Source organism: Marmota monax, unplaced genomic scaffold (assembly GCF_021218885.2).
Source record: "Marmota monax isolate L192 unplaced genomic scaffold, Marmota_monax_Labrador192_F-V1.1 WCK01_AAM20220418_F8-fsc00091, whole genome shotgun sequence".
In the NCBI taxonomy this organism is placed as follows: domain Eukaryota; kingdom Metazoa; phylum Chordata; class Mammalia; order Rodentia; family Sciuridae; genus Marmota; species Marmota monax.
Window position 1 is genome coordinate 4,016,288 of NW_026692434.1, and position 22,830 is coordinate 4,039,117.

Consider the following 22,830-nt stretch of genomic DNA (forward strand, 5'->3'; position numbering starts at 1 on the left):
ACATTTTTTTGGCTTTCTCCTTTTCTGACTTGAATAAATTTTGTTCTTCCTCTAATAATACAAAAGTTTTTATCTTACATTTGATGTCCTTGTTGATACTTTAAAAAAGTCATTATTTAAAACATTTTAAAATGTTTAAGGAGATGTGTATGTGTATGTGTGGTACTGAGGATTGAACCCAAGAATCCTCTACCACTGAGCTACATCCCCCAGTCCTTGTTTATTTTTGAGACAGAGTCTTGCTAAGTTGCCTAGGCTGGCCTTGAACTTGTGTGCATCACCATGTGTGGCAAGGAGTTTTTTAAGAATTGATATTTTCTTCTTATCATCATGAATTAAATCACCTCTGTGACACCCCCCCCCCACACCCTTACTCCTTGAAGGAACCCACCTATATAGAGAGCTTTCATTTTCCTCTGCCCCCAATCAGACGTTACCAGAATATGCTAAAACTGTCATTTGAAAATTTTATTTTCATATCATTTCTCCCACTTTGAGATTCCAACAAACTGCTTTAAACTTCACAGTCTGCATTTGTCATTATTCATTCTAAACTGTCAGTACAGCCACTCGAGTTGCTCACTGCTTTTTCTGGTATAACAACCTTTCATTTTTAAATTCTTTATTCCAACTCACTTTGGCTAAAGTACTTTTGTTAATTTTTTCCTTTTTTGAAAGAAATGTCTCTTGTATCTGTAATGTTTCCTTTATCTGAAATGTCTCTTTTGTCCTCACACAGACACAATGATTTCACTGGACACAAAATTCTAGGACCCATTTCTTTTCCTCCAAACTCTAAGCATCTTTTTTCATTACTCTCTCATTTCGTATTATGGAAATCTGATGCCAGTCTGATTTTTCTCTCCTTCATAGGGAAGGAGCTTGTTTCCCTCTGAAAACACTTGAGATATTTTTGCTTTAAAATCATGGCACTTAGATTCATTCATTCATTAAACAAAAATATACATAAATAAGCAAAGTGCCAGGGATGGTGGAGAAAGTGGTAGATAAAGTCAGTCTGTCAGTCCCAGGTAGGCTCGTCCCAGAGCTGGGTACACATGCAGTGACAGTGTTGCAAAGGGTCCACGTGCAGTGAGGAAATTCCAGGAGGCTGCTGGGAGTCAAGGATAATTACACAGAGCTAAGGGATGGGGAGGGGAGACAGGAGAGGATAGCTGCTCCAGGAAGAGACAAATCTGTGTGAAGCCCCCACAGGAAACAAGAGGAAGATAACCTGAGAGAGGCGGGGAGAGCAGGGACACCAGACCTCACAGCACCTGGGAGGCAACGGAGAAACCAAATACAGGGAGCATGTCACTAGGGACAAGGACAGAAGCTGTCCAACTAGTTAGGAGGTTTCTGCTGATCTAGGAAAGATGACAGCCAGTGTGGTAGGGAGGAAGTAGGAGATAGGAGGCAGCACAGTGGGAGGGAGAGACTGGAGAGTGAAGTGACCATGACCTTGCTGTATATGGTGTGGACTCTAAGAAAGGGAGTGTGGTGGCTGTGGCCGCAGTGGTGACGCAGGCTTACCAGCCGCAGCCAACTTCTATCAAGCATTTACTGTGAATCAGGCATCCTTCCAGGTGATGAATGTATTATTAATGTATTAATTTAATCCTCACAATGACCCCACCAAGGACACACTGTTATTATCATAGCTTACAAAGCAGGAACTGAGGCAGAGAAAGGTTACTTTGCTAAACCACTTCTAGGAACTGGCAAAGCCGCAATTTAAACCTAGAAATGGAGCCACTCTCAAAACTCAAAGGTTAAGAAAATGGTATCCTATTTCTTGATATTTGTTTCACATACATTTATTTTCTAATTCTGAAACTCTTATTGGATATATTGGTTTCAAACTTCTTTTCTCTCCTCCTCTCATAGTTTCCATCTCTTAGTCCTTCAGCTGCTAGTTTGGTAGAATTCCTGGAGGTCTGCTTTTCCCCCACCTATTTATATCCAGCCCCTCCAGGTACCAACGTTAGAGCCACTGTGCTCTCACTGTCTCACATGGGTTTGTTTCACAATCTTGCTTTTATTGATTTACAAGAAACCTTGCCCATTGCCCAGCCCACTCAGGCCTGGTTTGATCACTAGCACCACAGTCGGAGCAGGGAGTTCCTTGTCTGTTCTCTAGTTATTCTTTTATCATAGCTGCTAACTTTTTAAAGATACCACATCCTTAAAAACTTCACTGTGAATACACAATAGAATTTCTCTCTCCCAATTACCATTAACTATTTCAAAGGGAACACCTGTGTCCCTTTAAAAAAAAATCTATTCATTTTTGTAAAAGAGGTCAAGACTGATCTCAGCAATTGAGAGACTACATTTGGGGCACCTGGGACCACTTAGAGCAGTTTTCAAACAAAAACCTGGAAAGAGGTACAGTGATGGACGAAACACTTTACAAGGGGCTTCGCTAGCGGGCTGTAGGAGTTTTCCCTTCACGTTAATGAAGGCAACTGCCCAGAGTTAGGTAGGGTTTTGCCAGCAATCTCCATTCCCACAGTGTTAATGAGGTTGAAGCCCCCCTCCACACACTACTCCCCACTGTTCCATTGACGTGAAGTGCATTCTCTACCAAGCAGAGGCTACCAGTGTGCTTGGGGAACTGGTCCCCGCTAGCCACCAGGTCTCTCCTTTCTGAGTTTGGAGATCTTATGGAGACACCATCACTTACTTTCATATGAATCTTTCCTTTAAGCTGCATACTTTTTCCTCTATCCAAGCCTATCTTTTTAAATCTGAAAAAAAATTCTTTCAAATTTCACTGTATAGTTCCTTTTCTGTTTTCCAGCATAGTTTTAGATATTTTTTCTAACTTCCATTTCTTGCCAGTCTTTTTAATGAACAGAGAAAGGGAGACATTGTAAAAAAAAAACATTTTAGTGAATTATAAAAAGACCATCCTTATCTCTCATCCATCAACCATTCAGGTAAGTGGAGATTTTAATCTCTTTTTTAAATAGCCTAATATATAACAATTAACTCAAAATGGATCAAGGACTTAAGCATAAGAGCTAAAACTTTAAAACTCATAGAATAAAACAGAGAAAAGCTTCATGATTTGGAAAACCTTCATGTTGGATTTGGAAATGAATTTTTATGATACCAAAAGAGGAGGAAACAAAAGAAAAAAAAAAGACTACCAAAATTTAAAACTCTTAGTTGATGTCCTAGAAGTAAGGAACAGAATAGCGGTTACTAGAGCCTTAGAATGGGGCGAGCAGGGGTGATGGGGAGAGGATAGTTAACAGGTACAGGGGTGCAGCTAGCTAACAGGAATAACTAAAGTTCTGTAGCACAGGAGAATATGTTTGATAACAATTAACTGAGTATTTTGAAAGAGCTACTAGAGAGGGTTTTGGATGTTTCCAACACAAAGAAATGAAGAATGTCTGAGATGATGCATATACCAATTACCCTGATCTGATCATTACACACTGCACACATGTATCTATGTGTCCCATAAATAAGTACCATTTCTACGCACCAATTAAAAATGTATTTTAATTTTTTTTAAACTTTTGGTAATCAAAAGGACACCATCAACAGATGAAAAGTTAACACAAAATGGGAGCAAATACTTGCAAATCATATATCTGATATGAGATTAACATTCAGGATATATAATGAATTCCTGAAACTCAACAATAATCCAAACAACCCAAATTGAGAATAGGAAAAGGACCTGAATAGACATTTCTTGGAAGATGATGTACAAATGGCCTATAAGCACATGAAAAGATGCTCAACTTTCTTATCAGTAGAGAAATTAAATCTACTATGAGATATCACTTCATTTGGATGGCTATTATCAAAAAAAATTAGCAAAAACAGAAAATAAGTATTGGCAAGCATGTAGAGAGAATCTATAAACACTTTTGCATTGCTGGTGGAAATATAAAATGATATAGATACTATGGAAAACAGTATAGTTCCTCAAAACTACTAAAGAACTTCCATATGATCTAGCAATTCCATTTCTGGGTATATATCCCAAAGAATTGAAAGCAGGGATTCAAACAGATATCTGTAAACCCAAGTTCATAGCAGCAGGATTCACAGTAGCCAAAAGGCATAAAAAAACAAATGTCCATCCATGTGTGAGTGGATGAACAGAATGTTCATAAGGCTGATGAAATATTCAGCCTTATAGAAGGAATTCTGATACAGGCTCAATAGGACCTAGTCAGTCTAGAGATCTCAGGTAGGATGGCCTCATTACCAAGATTTCTCAATAGCATCATTTCCATAGAAAACACTTGTATCAGCCAAGGAAGAAGACAATTTAAGCTTAGAAAAAATATTTTTTTAAAATTCTAATAACTGAAAACCATCACCACCAGTATAAGAGGAAAGATTGCCTACATTCATTGATGATACATGTTTAATGCATTAAAAACCTTTTTTTAATTGACATGATAGTTACACATATTTATGAGGTTCAAACCTTCAGACTGACTCTGGGTGGCCTAGGAGGGGACTGCGACGACCAATGGACTATTATGAACTACAGGAAGGAAAAGTAGCAGCTTCGACACCTACACTAACTACTCTTCTCCCTGGCTGCAGTTCATAGGCACCTCAAGATTCAATAAAACCAAAACACATGCCCCGCACAAACACCAAGGCCAACCCCAGAGGCAATGCTGTAACTGACCAGAGGCAGATCCCTGAAATGAGTATCTGTTCAAAGCTCCCTGAGTCATTCTGAGGTAGGCAGGCAGTCGAATTAAGCCGCTCTGGATTAGACCCTCCTCAGGGAGCCCTCTGAAGTGCAGCTCCCTTTTTAAATCTCATCATAAATAAATAAAAGATCTATTTATAACTAAAAAATATTTTTTAAAAAAACAATGCTGTCTCAGAAGGAATAAGGGCGGTATATATTTTTCATTTTGATAATTCTTTAAGCTAGAAAAGGAACACAAGTTAAAATCAATAAACTCAGCAAACATGATTCAAGCTACCACTGTCAGGGACATCGCCCACCCAGAGACACCAGAAGAGTCAGGCGCCCTCTCCTAGAGGCAGTCACCAGTCTGCCAGGCGGCAGGGCCCAGAGGACAGCAACATGAGCGCCACCTCGTGGTCATATGCACAAGGGCAGGGTTCTGAGGAGAACACGTGGGAGGGGCATCTAAGCAGGGCAGAAAATCAGGAAATAGTTTCCAGAGAAAGAGGCTCCCGCGTCACTGATGCCATGTGAATGGAGACTAGAAATTAGGCAGGCAAACATGGGAGACAAAGTAACATTCTATATTCTGAGCTGGATGGCAGTATGTGTCACTCTTACTGATCTTAGGACCATCCGCTTAGGGTAATGGGGGCTGCCCCTGCAGTTGGCAACAATGGATGAGGTGGAGACTGAAGCACAGATTGCGATTGGGGTAATCTTGGCTGCTCAGGTAGCCCTGAAGAACTCAGGGTAACGTTAACTTTGGAAGCCAGTGCAGATAGGTATGATAGTCAGAATTCATGGGCCAAGAAATTAGCATGTGTGCCAGCCCCCAGGTTACCTGTGCAGAGACATAGCCCTTAATCCTATCTACACGAATAAACTGTCTACCTCTGTTTAACAAATTCAAGATGAAAAGTGCATCTGCTGATGCTCTCAGGAAAGTCAGGTTGGAGAAAAAACATTTATTCCCTTTTGTGACTTGATCAGAAAATGAGAATCATTCTTTTAAATCCTTCCTCATATGTCACCAGTAATTTGTACAATGAATATGTGCATGTGCTCCACACAGGCTTCCTCACTCACAGGGACACATAGGACGCCTGCTGTTACCAAACACCTTGCAAATCTGAATGTTACAAGTGGTCTTTTCTTTGGAAAGCTCAGTGCTTTTGTTTGTGAAGCTAGTGATCCTCTTGCCCCACAGTTCCCTGCCCATTGCTGGCCTCTGGGGGTAATCAAACACAACTTTAAGCTGTCCATCTAAAATCATTTGAGGGGCTGTGGCTGTGGCATAGTGGTAGAGGCTCAGCGGTAGTGTTTGCCTAGCACATGCAAGGTGCTGGGTTCAATCCTCAATAACCCCATAAAAACAAATAAATAAAATAAAGGTATTGTGTCCAACTACAACTAAAAAAATATTAAAAATTGGTTGAGTTCAAAGTCACAGTCTGATCTCATTTCTTGATTAAGATGAAGCACTCATTGAATATCTATAATGTTGTATTTGGTGCTTTGTAATATCTTATTTCATTTCCCCTATTCTGTAGATGAAGAAACAGAGGCTCAGAATAAAACAATGTGGTCCTTTGGCTGGAGGTGGGGCCTAGTTGAGATTCAAAGCCAAGCCAAGTGGCCCATTGCTGTTCTGTTAATCACTCCCTGTGCTACCTCAGACAAGCTACTAGCACCACTAGACCTCAGGCTCCTTACCGTTAAAGGTAATAAATCTAGCAATCTCTGACAGAGTTTTGTGAGAATTAAATGAGAAAGAACAAAGTGCCTACAAATGTCTGGTAAACACTCAGCAAGCAAAATGTATTTACTAGACTTCTGTGATACAAAGAAAACTTCAGGTTTTCAAAATTCTTAGTCTTGAATGAATGGTTTATTCATTGATGCCTTGAAGGGAATTCCAACACATAAATATAGAACAACTAGGATTGCAGGAGGATGCTATCCTGGAACCCCTTTTACATATTTTCCCAGCAACTACTAAAGGGCTCTGTGGAAGGCTAGTGGTATAGTTCAGTGGCAGGTCACTTGCCTAGCAAGCCCTGGGCTTGATTCCCAGCACCCCCCCCCCCCACACACACACACATAAACAAAAGGTGGAGGGACTGTATGGATCCTGTCCACTCTACCTCTGCCTTGCTCTCCCCCCTCACCAGGCATACTAGGGAAGATTCCCTGATTATAAGCACCAAGATGAACAGGTGCTCCTTACCTCCATTCAACACAGCAGTGACCACAGCACCTGTGACATATTAGATGTGTACCTTGCCTTTAATTCCTTAGAAGGCCCCTCATTCTGCAAATGGATACGAAATGAGCAACAGGCTTCCTATGGCCAGAACATCACACCACCATCCTTGTGGCTCTGCAAGTTGTCAGGACAGGATTATCACCTCTGGCAGCTAAAGGTGAAGTCCCAAGTTGGTCCCTATTATGGTACATTAAAAGGCACCCTATGATATATCAAGTCACTCTATTGAAAACACTCAATAACTTAATCTTTCTTATATGGAACATTCATGCATGGAAAACAGCAGGCTTAAATTACAAATGGCTCCAAAGGAACAAAAAGGTCACTTCATTTTCTTGAAGTGTTTATATTCATGACGCAAAGTAAACATCATTAGTTTTGACTCTGCTCCTTGGGCTTAGATGGCCTTCTGATCCAAGTTGGCTTTTAGCTTATCACAGAATTATCTGTCAAGAAAGCGTTTGCCAAATTAACCTAGACAAAATTTCTTGTTGACAAGTATCAAGACAAAGGAGCCCTGTATCACTATTATCTCTACATCCTTGCAGAGAACCCACAGGAGAGCATCAGTGACCTTCATGGAATTATCCGTCGGCCCTGGCCCTCTCCACCCACAGTCACCATTTGCAATAGCCTTTCAAAAGCTTTGCCTGGGAATGTACTCCAAAACAGGGCAATGCTCAGAACCTTCTGAGGCTGGGTTTGGGGTCCCTGCTGGATCAGGCACAGCGTGCACAAGGTGAGTCATGGCTTCTGCCCACATGGAGGCTGCATCCCAGTGGTGGGGGGGAGTTTTAACAATGACACAGACGTCATGCCACTGTGGCAAGCACTATGGCTCATAAGCACAGGAGCATAGATATGGCAAGTCCTGATGGGGGTGGGGCTGTCAATCTGGGATGTCAGCAAAGGCTTCCCTGGGAAGGTGGCTGCATAGGGCTAAGTTGAGGAAAGCCATCTAGCTTTCCCCATAGTATCTGGGGGAGGGGGAGGTCAGGTTGTACTGAAGGGATTGGAAGCCCCAGAGATATAGTGGAGGGGCACAAGGCTGCAAAGCTGGGTGGTGGTGGCCCCCGCCAATCTCTTGCAGTGACAGAGAGGTAGAGCTATGTATCCCAGAGCATGGCAGTCTCTGAAAAGCTGTAAGTAAGGGGCAGCTGAGAAATTCCTGAAAGATTCCTCTTCTTTCTGCTTTGAGGTACAGTGGGGACACCAGAGAACAAGGAAGAACATAGCAGACCCATGAAGGTACTATTGCCATCTTCCTCCTCATCTCCAGTCCCTGAAAACTCCAAGTTCTCCACCAGGAAAAGGACCCCAGTGCACCCAGAGTAGTTGGGTTTTGTGACCACCACCACCACCACCCCACCCCCCTCGCCACCATACAGACTCTTTTTTTTTGCATAACTGATGTTCTGATTAATAGACTGTATTTTTCTGCCGTAAATTACATTCAAAGGATAAAACAAATTACACCAATTAAAACTAAACCAAATTTAAATTTAACACATCAGTTATCATCATATCATACAACAAAAAGGCGTTAAAAAAATCTAAATGTCTGCTGATTTATGAGTATAATCTGAAATGGCTTGTTAAAATTTTATGTTCCTAAGAGCTGTGGTATTTAAGGCCTCCTCTCACCTCCCACCTCCCTATCCTGGCCACAATGACCCCTCCCCAGATGGCTGTGGAGCCTCTGGACATCCCCGCCTTTATTCTGCACCTGCCCACATTTTTTTTTTTTAAATACAATTCTAATGTGTCAGTCCCTACTTGAAAAATTTCAAGGTGCCTCTCAAGTATGACCTCTGCTACCCACTTCTCCTGAACCTGCCCCATGGCAGTTCTGTTCTCTTAAATGTAAACCCCAGACATTCCATTTGTACCTCATTTGCTACCTCATGGTATAGTCAGTGCTATGACCTTAATAGTCTGTTTTCTTTCTGCTAAGTACAGGGACAGGGACTGTAAATTCCCCACAGGGCCAATGCAATCCTGTGCTATGTGGAATTTGGGATGTCACTTCTCCCTGTCAATTAACATCAGGCAGAGGGTTGACTCCCAACAACTGCCCACTTCTTGGTTTCCTTACTGCTCTCACCTGTAATCCAGGAGTAACAGGTGATTCTGCCCAGGTGAAATTATCCATTGAAGGCTCTGATCCCCCATATTTCCTCTTCTTTGGGACTTGGGTCACTTTTCTCTCTTAAAGCATCATTTGTCTCCCCCATTATTAAAGAAAAACAAAAACCTCATCCTCCCTGTCTCCTGCTCTTACCCCTTCTTAGTGCTGCCACATTCCCTGGGGGAGTTGTCTGTGGCAACTCCTTGGGCACTCCCAGCCCAGCACCTTTCAACCACTGACTTCCCCCAAAGCTCTTGGGCCTTTTAAATCTCCAGAGAGGAAAAACTACAGACAGCTGGAAAGATGCTGATGGGTCAAATGGTAGGAAAAGCTAAGCCTCAACAGGAATAGGAGTACGAGCAGGGTAGATCCTTTCACCAGACTCGACCCTTAGAATCAGAACTCGCCAAAAATCACACATCCTTCAAGATGAAGGGACCTTGGAGTCACCCACCTAGCTTGTCCCCACCACAGTCCCCCCATAGGCCTTCTAGCCTCAATTTCCACAGCACCCTCTGTAATCTCTGTCCCACCAAAATGGAACCTTCTCTACCCTTTCACAGATCAAGCTTCTCCCTCTTGCTCTAGTGGAAATGACTTTTCTCTGACAATTTTGCTGACCTTTTACTCCTCTTGAATTTAGATCCTTTCTTCTCTCACATCCTCTCTTATCCCAGGGAATAGTCTTGCCACCACCATCCCAGAGATGCCAAGTATGTGCTTCTGTCTCTCCCAATTCCACATTCTCCAAAGATCTTCCTCTTCCACCTCATGAGACTTCTAACAGCTGGATTTGTGATTCACCCACCTCTTCTCCCCACCTACTGTGGTCCCACATCCATCCCAACACCTCCTTGCTCGGCCATGTTTCCTTCCCTGGTTCCTCCCCTGCAGTCACTGTAAGTGACTCTTCCTATAGAGGCAACCCCAGGAAGTCCAGGTGAGCATTCCTGGGTGACCTCTTCCATTCTCAGAGCTGTGACACACACTGAAAAACCAGCCTCTACCTCAGAGCAAAGCCTGTCCAAGGAAGGGACATGACCTTAGTCCTTGGAAAAACCCACAGAGCATTCCTAAGCACATTCCCACCCTGCTAAGTTGTTTATCTACAAATAACAGGAGAGATCTGCTGCACCAGGTGTCCCTGACTCAGTCAGGCTAGGTGGGGATCCATAGCAGCCCTCTAGCAGCCACCAATCAGCATGAGACAGGGAAATACCTGGGATGCCAGATGACCCTCCCAGTAGTTTATGGTGGTTGATAACATATTGGGAAGCCATGTAGTTCAGCATGTACACCCCTCTTGGCTTAAACCAATCGGTTCAAACGAATACCCCTTTTGTACTGACCAATCACCCCTACCCAACTTGTTCCCGCCAGTGAATGTGCTAATCATGTTTTATAGTTGTTATTTGATTTTCCCGTGGTGTGTGATGATTTGCTAAAAGAGGCTATGATGTATGTGAAGTCCCTGCCCTCTCCAAAGAATGTATAAAAATGCTGCAAACCCTGGGCTCGGGGCCTCTCAGTGTCACCAGTTGCTCTGTGTGTGCACGGAGGACCGAGCTAGCTCGCAATAAACACCTCTTTGCTGCTTACATCGATCTTGGGTCTCTGGTGGTCTTTGGGGGTCCCGAATTCGAGCATAACGACACATGTCCACGGACTCCAGTGTAAGGGTAAAAGAAATTGAAGTTAAAGCGTAAAAGTTAAAGGGTAAAAGACCGGGTGTTGTAAAGTTTCTAAGCTGCAAGGTCTGAGTTAAAATGTAAAGGATTAGGTATTGTTAGGTTTCTATGCTACCTGCAAAACCTGAAATTTCTGTAGCTGTTAAGACAATGCTTGGAACTGCCCAGTAAATATTTCCCCTGACTATTTGGTTGTTTAATAAGGGCTCTGTGTGGTCACACGTAGGCATTGCAGGGCCTGGACCAATCAGTTTAAATGTAACCCCCTCCTTAGGAATGACCTATCACTCCAGCATGACCTGTTCCCGCCAATGAATGAACTAATCATGTTTAGGAGTTGTTGTTCAATTTTCCCACGCCTCATGATGATTTGTTCTGATGTATACAAAGCCCTCCGCCCTCCCCCAAAAGTGTACTTAAGCAGTGCTCAGCCCCTGCTCAGGGCTCTGGCTGCTTTCCCTTCTTGAGTGGGCACGGAGCCCCAGCATGCTGGTTCAATAAATCCCCTTCTGCCAATTGCATGAGTGGTCACTTGGTGGTCTCTTTCTCTGACGTTTCGCGGGACCCTTACACCAGGACAGAGAGCTAAGAGGCCTTCTAGATATCTCTTCCTCCTCAGAAACCACACAGGAGAAATAGTTTTATCACTTTTTGATCACATCTCATTTTTACCAGTCACACACACAAAAATAATAATCCACAGAACTGAAAGTGATCTGGTGACATCATATAATGTCCCTTTGCTTTTGTGGATGAAAACAGTACAACAGAGATGCAGATGTGGAAGTTAACCTTTGCTGAGCCTATGTTATAACAAAACAAACAAACAAATAAATAAACTAACTAACTGATCTTTGGGTAGAATTCCTGGCAAGCAACTTTAAAAGCCCTTGAAATGTCCTCAATAACAGGAACACTTTTGTTATGTTAAGGAGGTAACTCAGGGTGGGCCCCTAAGTAGCTTTAGGTTGGCGGCTGGTCCCCAGAAAGAACAAACATGGAATTAGAAGGTCCAGATTTTGGGCCAGGCCTGTAATACCAGCAGCTCAGGAGGTTGAGACAGGAGGATCATGAGTTCAAAGCCAGCCTCAGCAATGGTGAGGCACTAAGCAACTCAGTGAGACCCTGTCTCTAAATAAAACACAAAATAGAGCTGGGGATGTGGCTCAGTAGTTGAGTGCCCCTGAGGTCAATCCTTGGTACCTGCCCGCACCCCCCAAAAAAGGTCTGGGACTTTGGGCCAGGTGCAGTGGAGTAAGCCTGGAATCCCAGCAGCTCAGGAGGCTGAAATAGGATTGCAAGTACAAAGCCAGCCTCAGCGACTGAGTGAGGCCCTACACAAGTCTCAAAATAAAAAATAAAAGAGCTGGGGATGTGGCTCAGTGGTTAAGCACCCCTGGCTTCAAGAAGATTGGGACTTTGGACTAGGAAACCTCTGAGAAAACCTGGAGACTGAGTTCAATCATAAAGTCAATGACTTAATTGATCATTATACAAAATGAAGCTTCAATAAAAACTCTGGACAGGGAAGTCAATTGGAGTTTCCTGGTTTGCAAACACATTTGTGTGTGCTGGGAGGGTAATTCTAAGAGGAAAGGTGTGCTCTTACCCTCTCCCCACTAGCCCTCTTGATCTGGCTAGTTCTAATTTGGGTCCTTTACAATACCACTATAATGGTAAGTGCAGCGCCTTTCTGAGTCTGGCAAGTCTTTCTATCAAATTATCAAACTTGAGGGAACTATGGGAAGCATCAACTTTATAATCAGTTGTTCAGAAATGCTGGTGGCCTGGGCATCCCTCGAGTGTGGCCGGCATCTGTGTCCTCTAACTTGTGGAGTTTCTACTAACTCCAGGTGGTTTGTGCCAGAATTGCAGTACACCCAGCTGGTTTTACTGGAATGGAGTGCCTACTGTGTGCCAGGAACTTGACAGGGAACAGTATCTACAGTCATTCATGGAGCACAGTGCCCTGCCTGCTGCCTCCTAGAGTTAATAACATGGAGAATCCAAAATGAGTATCTCGTCATTAAGTTCCAAAATTTTAAAAAATCTATACCTTTGGACTAGGCTGAAAATCACCTCAAGTTTAGTTCTTTCAAGCAATGGTTCTTTCTGATATTTTCTTAGAAGTGGTCAAAATGAGTCTATCACTTGAAAGTAATTCCATGCCCTCAAAGTGGAACTAAAATTTTTGTATGGACTGCTTCACTTTTAGCCAGCTGTCAGATACCTGAGCTGTTCTAGAGTCTACTAGTAGAAAATCCCAGGGTCTCACTGAGTTGGCAGAGTAGTGTATCCACCCATCAACTACCAAACCCAACTGCACTCTGCTCCTAGGGCCAATGTTCCATGTGTAAGGAAAACTGTGTTGGGGTTTGTGTTAAAACAAGGCTTGGGCCAGGCACAGTGGCACATGCCTTCAATCCTAGTGACTAAGGAGGCTGAGGCAGGAGGATTGTAAGTTCAGACCAACCTTAGCAACTTAGCAAGACCCTGTCTCAAAATAAAAAATAAAAAGGGCTGGGGGTGTAGTTCAGTGGTAAAGCATCCCTGGGTTCAATTCCCAGTACCAAACAAACAAAACAAACAAAAAACAGTGGTTATGGCCAACATTAGCCTGTTACAAAACCTCAGAAGGACACAATAAAAATAAAACTATAGACCAATATCCCTGATGAACACAATTGCAAAGATCCTCAATAAGGGGCTGGGGTTGTGGCTCAGTGGTGGAATATTTGCCTTGCACATGTCAGGTACTGGCCTCAATCCTCAGTACCACATGAAAATAAATAAAATAAAGATACTGTATTCATCTATGACTAAAAAAATAAAAAATATATTAAAAAGATCCTAGATAAAATATTAGCAAATAGAATTCAATAGCACATCAACAAGATAGGCCATTATCAAATTGGTTTCATTCCAGGGATGCAAGGATGGTTTGACACATACAAATCAATAAATATATGAGATACACAGAGAATAAATGTCATATTGTAGATGGAGAAAAAAAAGACATTGGATAAAATTCAATATCCCTTCATAATAAAAGCCCTGAGTAATTTAGGTATTAAAGAAGGACTATACCTCGACATAATAAAGGTTGTATAACCCATAGTCAACATCATACTGAATGAGAAAAAAGTAAAAGCATTTCCTCTAAGATCAAGAACAAAATAAGGGTGTCCAATCTTACTACACTTATTCAATATATTGCTAGAAATTTTAGCTAAAGCAATTAGGAAATAAAAGGCACACAAACAGGTAAGAAGTTGAATTATCTTTGCAGATGATATGACTCTATACATAGGAAAACTTAAAGACCCACCAAAAGACTATTAGGACTGGTAAAGGAATTCAGTTAAGTAATGGGATATGAAATGAGCATACAAAATAAATAGCTTTTCTATACACCAATAATAAATTTGCTACAAAATTATGAAGAAATCTCATTCACAATAGTCACAGAAATAAAACAACAAAACACCCTATAGGCAGGGATAAACTTAATTTAAACAGTAAAAAAAAACAATGAAAATTATGATATGCTAAAGAAATAAATTAAGGAGGACACTGAAAGATGGAAAGACCTCATAAGTTCATGGTTTAGAAGAATACTGATTAAATGTCCGTAGTAACCAAAGCAATCTACAGATTCAGTGTACTCCAACAAAACACTGGTAATGTTCTTCATAAAACTAGGGAAAAAATCCTAAAATTCATATTGAAATGCAAAAGACCTTGAAAAGCTAAAGCAAACTTGAGCAAAAAGTGCAAAGCTAGAGGCATCACAATCTCTGATTTTAGGACATATTATAAACCCACAATCATAAAACCATGATGGTATTGGAGTAAAAATAGACCCATAGACCAATGGAACAGAATAGAGAGCCCATAAATAAATCCACACAAATTCAGCTGACCAAGGTGTCAAAGCATACAATGGATAACAAACCTCTTTAACAAATAGTACTAGGAAAACTTCCCACATATACAAGACAGAAACTTGACCCCATCCCTCACCCTGCACAAAAAATCAACTCAATGTGGGCCAAAGACTTTAATGCAAGACATGAAACTCTGGAACTACCAGAGGAAATATAAGAGAAACACTTCAAGATATTGGTACAGGCAATGAGTTCCTGAATAAGACTGATAGGAAGCAAAAGCAAAAGTTGACAAATGGGATTACATAAAACTAAAAAGCCTCTGCACAGCAAAGGAAACAATAGAGTGAAGAGTGTACCTACAGAATGGGAGAAAATGTTTGCTAGCTATTCATCTGACAGAGGGTTAATATCCACAATACATAAATAATTCACACTTTACAACAACAAAAAACAAGTAATCCAATTAAAAATGGCCAAATGATCTGAACAAATACTTCTCAAAAGAGAAACTATAAAGGACCAATAAATATGTGAAAAAATATCTTTAGCTATCAAAGAAATGCAAATAAAAACCACAAGATACCATCTCACCACAGTTAGAACGGCAAACTAACATAAAAATAACAAATGTTGGTGAGGATGTTGAAAAAAGAAACACTTAGACACTGTTGGTGGGAATGTAAATTAGTTCAACCACTACAGAAAACAGTATCAAAATTCCTTAAAAACTAAAAATACATCTACCATATGATTCAGCTATCCCAACCCTGATTACATATTCAAAGGAAATGAAGTCAGCATATAAAAGAGATATCTACATACATACCCATGTTTTGGGGGCACTATTCACAATAGCTAAGATATGGAATCAACTGAGGTCTCTATCAATAGTGGAATGGATAAAGAAAATATGGTATATATACACAATAGAGTATTATTCGTAAAGAAGAATGAAATCCTGTCATTTGCAGGAAAATGTATGGAACTAGAGGACATCATGTTAAGCAAAATAAGCCAGACACATAAAGACAAGTATCATACATTTCATACGTGAAAATTAAAAAGAAATGAAGAAAAGATGACCTGAATGTAGAAGAGGGATTATTAGGGATAGTGCAAGGGGGAAAGAAGGGAGCAGTTAAGCATAGAATACAAGTGACTGGACATAATCAATACACAATGCATGCATGGGTGAAAATATCACGACGAATTCCACTAATTTGCAAAATTAATATGTGCAAGCTGAGTGTGGTAGTGCATATCTGTAATCCCAGATACTCAGGAGGCTGAGGGTGAAAGGATCACTTGAGCCCACAAGTTCAAGACCAGCCAGGAAACGTAGTAAGATCCTATCTCAAACAGCAAAGTAATATGTGTTAATGATTACAATAAAAATAGAAAGAGGAGGAGGAAGAGGAGGAAGAGGAGGAGGAGGGGGGGAGGGGAGCGATTGTGGCGGCTTTGGGAAATATTAGGACCAAAGATCTGTCCACTGGCTCCTTTATATTGGATTGTCTTTGCTCTTCCCAAGGTGGGAAACTAGCAAGAGGAAGGATCTATTAGCAGACCTTGGTGGTCATTTCATGCCATTTCCTTATTTCACACAGGACACTAAATCCCAGGGAAGTAGAAAGACTTACTCTAATGTTCTCTAAATTTTCTTCTCAAGGCTATCTGCAGTCAAGCCAGAGACTCAATTTTCAAAAGATACATTATGATCAGCCTTATATTTTAAGAACCATAGACTAGACTGGAAAGGCCTCTTTCGAGAGTCATCAGACCTTCCAAATATGACTCATGGGCTGCTCCATCTGCCTCCAAGTAAATGTTTTGGCTGAGAAGCCAGCCTAGCTGTGGGGCTATATGAAAACCAAGGGTATGGCTTTGGTTGTGAGAGGGATGGAGAGGTCAGGGCATGAAGGACATGGCAGAGGGTGACCAGGTAAGAGCAAGAGATGTAGACTGCCCTGGGGATCAAAGACCACAATATACACTCCCCAAAAAGCAGGTGCTCTGGAAATGTCTGTTAAATGCCAAGTAAAGACATCCTATTTCGTCCTCTCATGATGCAGTGTGGCAGATCCACCACCCAGCCATTCACGAGAGCTTGGCCCCCAACTTACTCCTCGCATTCTTCAACTCTTGCTCCCTTCCATTTATAGTATCATCAGAATAAAAGTGGTGAATCCAGTTCACAGCACAGCCTTTATCCATCAAAATTCTGAGCACAGAGATTTTGACTGTGGTTGGGAAATATACACAAAGTTTTGGGCAAGCACAGGCTGACACACAGGCAGCCCTGTGATGGATGAGATCAATTTTTGAAGACTTTCTGCCTTCATCTTCCAGGTTACGGATGTCAGATTTTTTTCCCAGCTCTCAGCCTCATATTCCAAACTACAACCTTCCACAATAATCACAGGCATCATTTTATATAACCTCTAGAAAATGAGTCACTTTTTGATAAAATAGCATTTTAAAACTTGTGGTCTACTAAAGGTCTGATTCAATTCAGTTGGTTGGTTGGGATGAAAATATAAAAGTTATACTCAAGGGATGGGGATGTGGCTCAAGTGGTAGTGCGTTCACCTGGCATGCGTGAGGTGCTGGGTTCAATCCTCAGCACCACATAAAAATAAAATAAAGATGTTGTGTCCCCTGAAAACTAAAAAATAAATATTAAAAAATTCTCTCTCTCTTTAAAAAAAAAAGTTATACTCGAAGCTAAGAAATGCTTAAAAAACTAGTAATCCATTTTATATTTTAGCTACTTAATGAATGTATCAATAAGGCATCAAATTTATCAATAAGCATTAAAACGACTTGTCAATTTTAAGTTATTACTAAAGGTATCAATAAAATTGGTATGTGTTTAATATATGAATCAGTCTTCTTGAGAGAGGCACCAAAAGGTTCCAGCTTACAGGGGCCAGGTCTGATTCTCACTGCCAAACCCCAATGCTCAACCCAGTACCTGGCTTGTAAATGTTTGTTAGATAAAGGGTCAGAGAGGTGGCAAAATGGAAAGGAATAAGCATTTTCTGATCACTTTTAAAATCAATTTCCACATGGACTAACCAAAAAGCCTATCTTGAATGTTTAAATATTTTACCTGCTGAATATGTTATGATCTAGGATTTTATCCAAATTGGGCTTTTAAAGCCTCCTTTTCATGGAGCCTGTTGTAAATGGAAGCATCCTAAGGGCAATCAGGCAGGAACAAATGTCACCATCACACTCCTCACCTGCCATGTCGATGGCAAAAGGCCTGTCTGCTCTCCAGCCGGTGTACCAACCAACGACTTTTCCATTTTCCACCAATGGACGTTCATAGCGTCGACCACCAACCAGGCCCACTGGCCAGACAGAAACCTTACGTGTGGTTCGCATCTACAAAAGGGGGAAAGAGATGTGTTTTAAGTTTTGTTAGGGAAAAGAAGCAAGGAAAGAAACATGACCCACACAGAAGGAATAGGAGGGGCTGGTGGTACAGATTCAAAAGATGAAGATTTCTAAACAGAAGCCTTCCGTGGGTACACTGCTAGCCCAATTCATTATGGTTTGGCCACTAAGTACCCTCAGCGTCTACTAGTATAAATGCAGCTGGTTTAAAGCTCAAGCCTTAATAGAAAGCAGGTGTCAATACCTGAATCACTTATTTGAAGCTAAGTTGAGGCTATTGAATATTTTCCATTTGTCTCAAAGTTGAATCTTTCAAACAATACTTTGTATCTTCTGAAGGGAGAAGGTTTACTTCCCCTTCAGGGAACTTCATGACTCAGTAAGAGCAAAACTTGCACTCAGAGGAGCCATGGGAATGTCCTTTCTTTTCATTTACAGCTGTATATACACAGACATCTTGGCTGGGACATTAATAATGGGATCCAGACCCAGGATAGTAGGCATCCTACACAGTGACAAAAAGAAACACACACCCTTAAAAAAAAATTACCTGCCTTTCAAGGCAGTCAGGCCAAAGTAGAGAACATAAATGCCTCACACAGGTGTTGAAGTATTTGGTACTCTTCCTGCCACATGGTTATGCATGGTGGAATACCAGTTAACACACCCTCATCTGAAAATTATTTGCTGTACTTCTTTAAGGGGAAATGTTCGTAAGAAAGCTTGTCAATTTCAGGCAGCATTTCCAAGGAAAACCATCTCTATTGCCATCTTCTGCTAGCCCACACAGCACTGGAATGCAAATTAGCACACTTCCTTGGGCAGATGCATCCCATGCTGGAGCCATGGCCATCAAAAAACAACTCCTGCTGTTGAGGTAATTATAATTTTGACACCAGTGCTTTATCTTTTATTTGCTATAAAATTGAACTGGGTCACCACGATTGGGTAACCCAGGGTTAAAATACCGATTATCAAATTTTTAATGAAATGAAGAACAGTGATATGCTGGGAAAGATTTTCAAACACAATTGGAACAGAAGTCCTGCTATTAGAAAGTAATTAGAAGCTCCCACTAGCTAAGCACCCCCAGTTTCACTTAAGCTTAATGTCCTACCTTATTCCAGTAGGAGACTTTAAGGGCCTGAAGTGTTCCAGGTAAGGAAGAGTCTCATTGCACTAGTCTCCCTCAAATCTGAAACTATTATTTTTATATTTCTATCACTTTTTCAATAAATTAATCACAACTGTCTTGTACAAATTCTAAATTTTACAATTAGAAAAAAAAAAAAAAAGCTTTACTGAGGTACAGACTGAAAAAAAAAAGTGTACAGGTCCAAGACTGTCATTTTTTAAAAGGACCATTTGCAAGGCTGGCCCTTAGCTGGGGAACTTGCCTGTGAAACATGTCCTACACTGCTAAGGCTATTTTGCCTATTTGGGGTATTAAACACCCACTTATTTTTTAAAATCAAAATTTTTGGTAGGCAAGGGGTAGCTACATGACCAGCTCTCAGTAAAACCCATGAACTCTGAAGTTTTCAACTGGTTTCCCTGGGCATACACACTGCACATCTGTAGCTAGGTTTCTGCTGCCGGAGGGAATGTGTGCTCTGCCTTCTCGCTCAAGGGAGGGGAGAACAGAGGAAGCCAGTACACAGCTTCCTACAGATTCTGCCCCATGTCTTTATTCTTCCTAATCCACTTTGTATTCTTACTGTGTTGCTTACAGTAAATGTTAGCCATGAGTACAATTATTCACCGAGTGCTGGGAGTCCTAGTAAATCTCCAAACAAGTGGATAACCTTGGGGACCTCGGAAATATGGATACAGAACAAAATGAACATTTTAAATGTAAAGTTTGGCACACTTTGACATATATACGTACCTTGTAACCATTACCACTGTGAAGATAATTAACAAATCCTGTACCCACAGAAGTCTTTCTGTGTGACCTTTTTAAATCCATCCTTCCAGTCCTTTCCCACCTGCCCCATCCCAGGAAACCACTGATTTCCGTTTTGCTACAATGTGTTTGGATTTTCCAGAATTTTATATGAATGTAATTATATAGCATGTGATGTGTGTGTGTGTGTGTGTGTGTGTGTGTAAGTGTGGCTCCTTTCACTCAGCATCATTAATATGAAGATTCATCCATTTGCAACGTGTATCAATAGTTCATTCCTTTGTGTTGTAGAACAGTACTCCATTGGAAGGTTAGCAGCTTGTTCCACCTGCTTACGGACATGTAGGTTGTTTTGAGTTTTTGTATGTTTAGAGATCAATCTGCTATGGATATCTGTATACAAGTCTGTGTGGGTTTCATTTTTAAATATTAATACCTAGGAGTGGAAGGACTGCACCACATATTTAACTTTATACAAACTGCTAGTTCATTTTCCAAAGTATGTGTGTCATTTCACATTCCCATCAGCAGTGTATGAGAGCTCCACTTCCTCCACATCCTCATCAACAGTTGGTATGGCAATTCTTCAATTTTAGCAATTCTAATAGGTATCAGTATTATCAACTGTGGTTTTAATTTGCATTTTTCTGATGATTAATGATGTTTAATATCTTATTGTACTTATTGCCACCTGTATCTCTTTGGTGAAAAGTCTGTTTGAATTTTCCCCCATTTTAAATATTGGTTGTTTTCTTACTATTGAGCTTTCAGTGTTGTTTATATGTTCTATATACAAATCTTTTACTAGAAATATGATTTATTGCGGGGAGCCATCCTTGAAAAACCCATGAGGATCTTCTCTGGGCAAGAAGCCAGGGAGTTTTTAGGTTTAACCTGGCTCTCCCGCACAATAGATTGCTCAAGGCACATGACCTTTATCTTCCTCTGCTAGGAAGATATCTCCTGGTTGCTTCGGAGATGGGCATAACCCACTGGGAACTGGACAGCCCACCTATAACCCTTTCTGGTGAAGAACATTCTATGGAAGACCTTTGATGTCCCCCGATATAAATAAAGCAAGCATGGGCTCCGTTTTGGTTTTTAATATAGAAGCTCAGTTCCTATGATCTTCTAGCTTGTCCTGCCTCTGTTTTCTGAAAATATTTTCTGTGTCCTGTGGTTTTTTCATCATTCTATTTTTCTTAGCTTCTATTCTGCAGCCAGCCTATTCCACTGAGGGGAGCCCCATTTCCATTGCCTGCGTGAAACATGGGCAAGAATTTATAGTTTTCTCTCAGTCTGTGGCTCATGTTTAATTCTTATAATTGTTTTATAAAGAATAGAAGTTTTTCATATTAAATCAAATCCAATTTCTCAATTTTTTTCTTTATGGATCATGCTTTCGGTGTTGTATCCAAAATAGCTTAGCCCAATCGAAGGTCACAGGGCTTTCTCTTCTTTATAGTTTACGATCCATTTTTCAGTTAATTTTTGAATATGGTATGAATGGCTGATTAAAAGGTGTGGAAAAAATACCTTTATTTTTGTTGTATTTACTTTATTCCAAATATATTTAATTGTCTTGGAACAACTGAACTGCTTTTGCATCTTTGCCAAAAACCAGTTGTGCATAAGAGTGTAGATTTATTGGAAGCTCTATTCTGATCCATGGTCTACTTGGTGATCACAATGCCAATACCACATTGTCTTGATTTATTGTAGATTTTAAGTCTTCTAATCAGATAGTGTTAATCCTGCAACTTTCTCCTTCATTTTGCAAGTGGTTTTGACTTTTCTAGGTCCTTTTATTTTCCAAATAAATCTTACAGCTTGTCAATTTCAGCAAAATGTTGATAGGGATTGCACTGAATCTGTATATCAATTTAGTGAGGATGACACCTTAATAACATTGATCTACCACAAACATAATCTTCCTCCCGCTTTATTTACATCTTTTATTTCCCCTAATAATATTTTGATAATTTAATTCTTGAATCAATATTTAATGTGTTTACATCCTAAGTCGTTATCACAGGTGGGAACAAAATAGAAAATATACTAATATTTTCACCAAAATAGAATTTCCTGTCCTCAACTCACTCTATTTTCAGGCTCCTGTTCCTTCATATGCTGTGGAAAATGAAAACATTTCAATTTATTTTACATATCAAACATACCAAACATACAAAGAAGCCAAGTATAATCTAATAAATACATGTTTTAATTAACAGAATGGCTTTATATCTATAAGGCACTAAAAATAGTACTGAGCTCTTTTGGGAGGAATATTTCCTTAAACGTTATGATTTGTTTTGTCTCCTAAACTCTTTTTTTTGCACAATGCAGTAAATTTTCAAATCTGTAGAAAACTAGTGAGCAGACCCCCATTTCAGATTTCTAGTCCTTTTGAGAAGGCATGAAATTTTGCCCTGCGTACAGCAAGTGCCCAATAATTCTTGACAAGTGAGAAAGTACCATGTAGTAATTTAAATATGGGTCCAACCAGTATATGCATGGGCTGTACAAAAGACATGCTTATAAGCAAAGAGGGAAACAGATAAGAAAAGGAAGTTAAAAAAATGTTTTTTTTTTTTTTTTTTTTTTCAAGAAAAGAGAAACTGCCATTAAAGAGATTAACCTATTTCTATAGAATGGCTAGGAAGAAGACAATTAAATACGGTCATAGAAATTAAGCATGTTTCGAGGCAGGCTTTTTATTTAAACAGAGCCATGAAACATGTAGGATTTTGCCAACAGAACACAGAATGACCTATGGTTCTAAGTAATGAGGTGAATCAAAGAAGCAACACTTCACGGGTTTTGTTTGCACACTGCAGATTTCTGAGAGCAGTTCAGAGCTAACATT

General features: G+C 40.5%; 1 protein-coding gene across 1 annotated transcript in view; it reads right to left on the reverse strand.

Annotated features, from left to right (window-relative positions):
• The window catches only part of B3gat2 (beta-1,3-glucuronyltransferase 2), a 71,613-nt gene that overhangs the window by 18,658 nt on the left and 30,125 nt on the right, over positions 1 to 22,830 (reverse strand). Inside the window, exon 2 of the mRNA XM_046443000.2 lies at positions 17,902 to 18,046. Coding sequence (XP_046298956.1) covers positions 17,902 to 18,046 — 145 coding nt within the window. The remainder of the gene's footprint in view (positions 1 to 17,901; positions 18,047 to 22,830) is intronic.